Genomic DNA, 4,778 nt, shown 5'->3' on the forward strand with positions numbered 1-4,778 from the left:
TTGTGTTATGTGAACTTTACCTCAATTAAAAAACCAAAAAGACTAGTAAGAAAACCAGACACACAAGGTATTAGAAAAAGAGATCTATTTTACAAACCAAAAAGTCCCCAAACTCTAGCTGGAGGGAGAAGGAAGGAGGTAGCAAGTATGAGCAGGTCCTTTAAGAGCCCAACCTCACCCCTGAGAAAGTCTGAGTACCACCCCATGTGGTCAACTCCTACTTCATGGCCCATCCCCGTTCCAGTCCGAGAAGTAATCCCTCCACTGGCCACAGCCCTCAGTCCTCTTGCCAGTCATCCTGTGCCCAGGCAGGCATTGGTGAAAAGTACTCGAAGCCTGGCCCTTTATAGCACAGGGCATGCAGGAACATCACAAGGTCCTGGGGCAAGGGGTCCTGTCGCACTAGCCGGCACTCTGCACAGAGTGGGTCTGTCTCTTGATCCACGACATCGATTTCCGTTGCCTTCCCTGATGCCAAGGGCACTGTGTCCAGATCCTGAGGGCCTGCCTCAACTGCTCCATCCATCTTCTGGGCAGATGCAGCCAACTCTCCTAGGCAGTCTTTGCCCAGCTCTGAGGAAGGGGCTGTAGAGTCTGGGAGTCCTGGAGACAGGTCACCCTCACAGAGATCTAGCACATCCAGACTCTGTTTGGCCTGGTGCTCTGCCACAAGGTCCCGCAGTAGTTCCTCATCTGTCTTTGGAATGTGGCCACCTCGGCCTCGGGAGGGGCCCCAGGCGATTGAGTTGTAGATGGGGTCATTGAGGATGGGGTGACCCAGGAACTGGAGGTGGACTCGGATCTGGTGGGTGCGGCCTGTGAGTGGCCGGCACCGTACCACACTGGAGTGGCCATTGTAGCTCAGTCTCTGGAACACTGTCTCACAGGGCTTGCCCCGAGGATCTACACGGCATACCCCTACCTTGTAGGACACCACCAAGATGGGTTCCTTGCAGGTTACTTCCTCGGCAGGGAACTCCCCCTCCACCCGGCACACGTACTCCTTCTCCAGCTACACAGGAGGGGAGAGGGAGAAAGTCAGCACAAAGCCTAAATGCCTGAAGCCCAAACCCTCTGCAGTGATGACAATGGACCTGTGTCAGACAGAAGAGGATTCAAACCCCAGCTCCACCATTTGCCAGTTGCACAATCCTAGGCACATTACTTACTTAGCCTCTTTAAATCCCATTAACTTGTCTGGAAAATGTCTGATTAGAAAAGCATTTACCCCAACAGGGCTGTTATACGGATTCAGTCAGCTGGGCTCTAACGTACTTGGTACTGGAGCTTGGTATACAGTAAACAATAAATACATTACAATGAGATCCAGAATTACAAGTCTCAAGACCACAAACACCACCATTTAACTCTTCTACCCAAGCATCTTCCAACGCCATCCAGAATTCTTCCCACCAAGTAGATTCTCACCACAGTCTTAAAAACCTTGCTCAGCCTGTCAGCACTTTAAATCTTCAAAACAGCATATTACTGAGAGGCAGTATATGCCATCTCTAAAGATCTTTTGAAACATGAGAGATAATAACCTGTCTCTGGCACTTTAGGTGTTGACCTTCCTGAAGATAGGCGGCATGACCAGATAAACATGAAGGCTCACTTCAGATCTAGAACTCAGTGACACCCTTTCAACACAGAGCATTCATGAGGTCAGAAGGTGGCCTGCAGGAGGCAAAAGCTTAGCTCACCTGCCGGTCCCGAACCTGTTCATGAATTCTCTCCGAGACGGCTGCTGTCTTGGCAAACATAAGGACCCCAGAGGTAAGACGGTCAAGCCGATGCAATGGGTGTAGCTCCTTGAGTTGATGCTCCTTGCCCAGGATGAAGATGACCGTGTTGTGTCGGAAGCGGCCACAGGGGTGGACAGGAATGGAAGAAGGCTTGTCTACAACCACCACATCTTCGTTCTCTGCTAGCAGGCGGACGGGTTCTGCTGTAACTGGTGGCTCATGCCTGTGCACTGTGTTCCGTAAGAAGTCATTGTCCTGCCAATGACATAGGCAACCAGTCAGCCCAGGGTCCAGCCACCTATAATCAGTCAGCAGCACACACAGCTTCCTCCCCTCTTCCTTACTGACATGGAAGAATGGTCACAGTACATCCTTAAACAGAAAAAGCAGTGTGCATAGTGTAGTCTCACTTTGCAAAAACACAGACATACAGGTAGATAGCAGACATTGAAAAACTCATAGGATATACACAAAATGTTAACGGTGATATCCCTGGGTGGTAAGAGTATGGATTTTTGTTGTTGTTATTCTGCTTATTCGTATTTTCTCTACCACAAAGTTATATTCGAAAAGTAAATTTTTCTAAAATAAAGGAAAAAAACCTCCATAAATCATCACTTATTGTGACCTTGAACAAACACCAAGCTCTAAGTCCAGAGATTTGGGCTCTACAGCTGGATTTGCTACAGGCCTACTGTATGCTCTTAGGAAAGTCACTTAACTTCTCCAGGCCTCAGTTTCTTCATCTGTAAAATGTGAGGGTCAGTCCAGACCTCTGCTTCTCAAAATTGGGATGGGAGAGGGGATTCAAACCACTCACTCTCCAAATGCCTTGCATCCCCTCACAACTATGGTGAGGCAGTGTTAATAACAAGGGTGTCTGGTACCTCAGCTGTGATGGAATTTTAAAGAGTCAAAGCACTGGGCTAGACAATTCTAGTCTCAATCTCTGTCATTTCACAATTCTATCTTATCAGGCTCTGTGATAAATAATTTAAGCAGAAGTTATAAGAACACAGGCGTTGGAAGTGGCACTGTTACCTTACCTCTGTGAGGTTTACCTTAGTTTTCTCAGCTTCCTCACAGGTAAAATCAGGTGGCAGTATCTACTCCACAAGTTTGTCATTAGAATTAAATGTTAAAGTACCTAATGCTTAACTCTGTGCCCAGCACACAGTCAGGAGATATAAATGATAGTCTCGGTTATTGTTATTTGTATAGAGATCTACAACGCAAGGTAGAAAGTCATAAGCACCAGTGCCACAAGACAGTGCGTAAAAGGAGCTATGAGAATTACAACTTCTGTCCCTTGGAAACACCGAAGACGCCTTGATGGAGGGGATAAGTGGGCTGAGTTCTTAAGCATACAGGCTGTCTACCTGCGGAGATGGGGCGCTAAAAGAGTGTTCCAAGTGAAAATCAGAACGCTTCAGAATTACCCCGATTTTACTCCAGTACCTATGCCCTAGTAACTATGAAATAAAACCCTGCCCCCTTTTGGGCAGGCCCCATGAGGACTCCACCTTGAGCACAACGCTGAGGTCCTGTACTGGTTCCTCGTTGAGGTGCAGGCGCCCTGCCCTGACCGCGGCTTCGTAGTAGGCAAGAGGCTGGGCTCGGAACTCGGTGCTGAAGACGTGCAGCAAGCTGTGGCCCACCCAGCGGCCTTTGCAGTAAGTTCGGAAGTCAAAGTAATAGGGCCGCACCTTGCGCAGGCCGCCCTCAAAGTAGTAGCTGGTCTCGGCAAAGTGTTCATCGCCGAAGCTAACGCCTGTCCGCCGCTTCTTCGGGGGCGGCACGACGCGCTCCCCGGTTGCTCCCCGCCGCTTCTTCCGCTTGCCGGGGCCCGGAGCTGCAGTCGCGGCCTGCTCCCCGCTCCCTGCGGCCTGCGTCGCGTCCCCCGGGGCCGGCTCCACTCCTGGGCCCGCTGGCTCCGGGCGCCCTGGGGGCTGCTCACCCCTCGCGTCGCCACCCGCTTCTCCATTTTGCTGAGCCGGAGCTCCCAGTCCGCTAGCTGCCTCGGCCCTGGTCGAAAGTGTTTCCGCCATGGGGCCCCTACGGCCACCCCAAGTCCTGGCAAAGGTGAGGCGCCGGAGGTTGAAGCACACTTGCCCAAAAACCTGGAGCCACACGCGGCCGCCCAGCCACATGACCACCCAGCCGCGGCGGCCATGTCGCGCTCTGATGACGTCAGTCGGCACCAACCAATCAGTGAGGCCTAGTGCCGAGGCGGGACTGCGTTAAGAATAGGAGTGAAGGAGTAAGCAGAATGAGTTGAGTTGAGAGGCTGTGAGAATGATTCATTAAGTGTAGATTCCATGTAGATATGCTCGACGTCCCTTGAGTCTGGAAAGACTCTTGAAAGTTATTTTAAAACAAAACAAAACAAAATGAGGATTGCTAAACTCTGAATATCCAAGAAGCACTGTGTTGTATACTTTAAAGGGTATTATATTTTGTGACTTATATAACTCAATAAAGCTGTTATATATGTAATTAAGCACACACATCTCAGAAGCAATGTTTTTACACTTGTCCTTCTCCCTAACAGCATGAGAAGGACTAGAGATCTCCCTTTTGCCTCCCATATGCTCGTGTCCTGAGATTAAAACTCCAAGTGGATCAGAAGATGTATTTGTCAGAGTTCTTAAATGCAAAGTACTGAAACCAACTTCTGTTAACTTCATAAGAGACGGAATTATTGAAAGGATATTAGTGCCTCATAGGATTCACAAGAGAGCCGGAGAACAGGCTCAGAAACATCCAAATCAAGAGAAGCCAAGGCCTCTGAGAACCAGCCACATGACAAAAGGGTGAATTGTATGGAATGTGAATTATATTTCAGAAACGTTGTTTTTTTTTTAAAATACTCAAAATGTGGTCTGTGGATTAGCAACATGGGCAACATCTGCTGGAACCGCAGAATCTTTTTCCTCCTTCCCTCCAGATCAGCTGAGTGAGAATCTGCATTTTAACAAGATCCTCAGATCATCTGTCTGCATATTAAAGTTTGAAAAGGACTCTTATAGACCA

The 4,778-nt window shown here is 49.0% G+C and overlaps 1 protein-coding gene across 1 annotated transcript; it reads right to left on the bottom strand.

Moving 5' to 3' along the window:
• On the bottom strand, nt 1–3,901 carry RPUSD2 (RNA pseudouridine synthase domain containing 2). Its single transcript, XM_029238508.1, has 3 exons — nt 3,269–3,901; nt 1,704–2,000; nt 1–1,012 (listed from the first exon to the last, which is right to left on the bottom strand). Exons 1-3 carry the CDS (start codon nt 3,893–3,895, stop codon nt 278–280), a joined length of 1,659 nt encoding a protein of 552 aa, XP_029094341.1. The 5' UTR covers nt 3,896–3,901; the 3' UTR covers nt 1–277.
• Nucleotides 3,902–4,778: the final 877 nt, after the last annotated feature.

This window comes from Monodon monoceros, unplaced genomic scaffold, assembly GCF_005190385.1.
Source record: "Monodon monoceros isolate NGI ecotype Baffin Bay Population unplaced genomic scaffold, NGI_Narwhal_1 Super_Scaffold_21, whole genome shotgun sequence".
NCBI lineage: Eukaryota > Metazoa > Chordata > Mammalia > Artiodactyla > Monodontidae > Monodon > Monodon monoceros.

Excerpts from the sequence above, each read along its gene's own strand:
- RPUSD2 (XM_029238508.1), bottom strand. The coding sequence starts at position 3,895 with ATGTGGCTGGGCGGCCGCGTGTGGCTCCAGGTTTTTGGGCAAGTGTGC. Across the intron at positions 2,001-3,268 it reads ACCTCAGCGTTGTGCTCAAG|GACAATGACTTCTTACGGAA; the intron begins GTGGAGTCCTCA and ends TGTCATTGGCAG. Across the intron at positions 1,013-1,703 it reads AACAGGTTCGGGACCGGCAG|CTGGAGAAGGAGTACGTGTG; the intron begins GTGAGCTAAGCT and ends CCTCCTGTGTAG.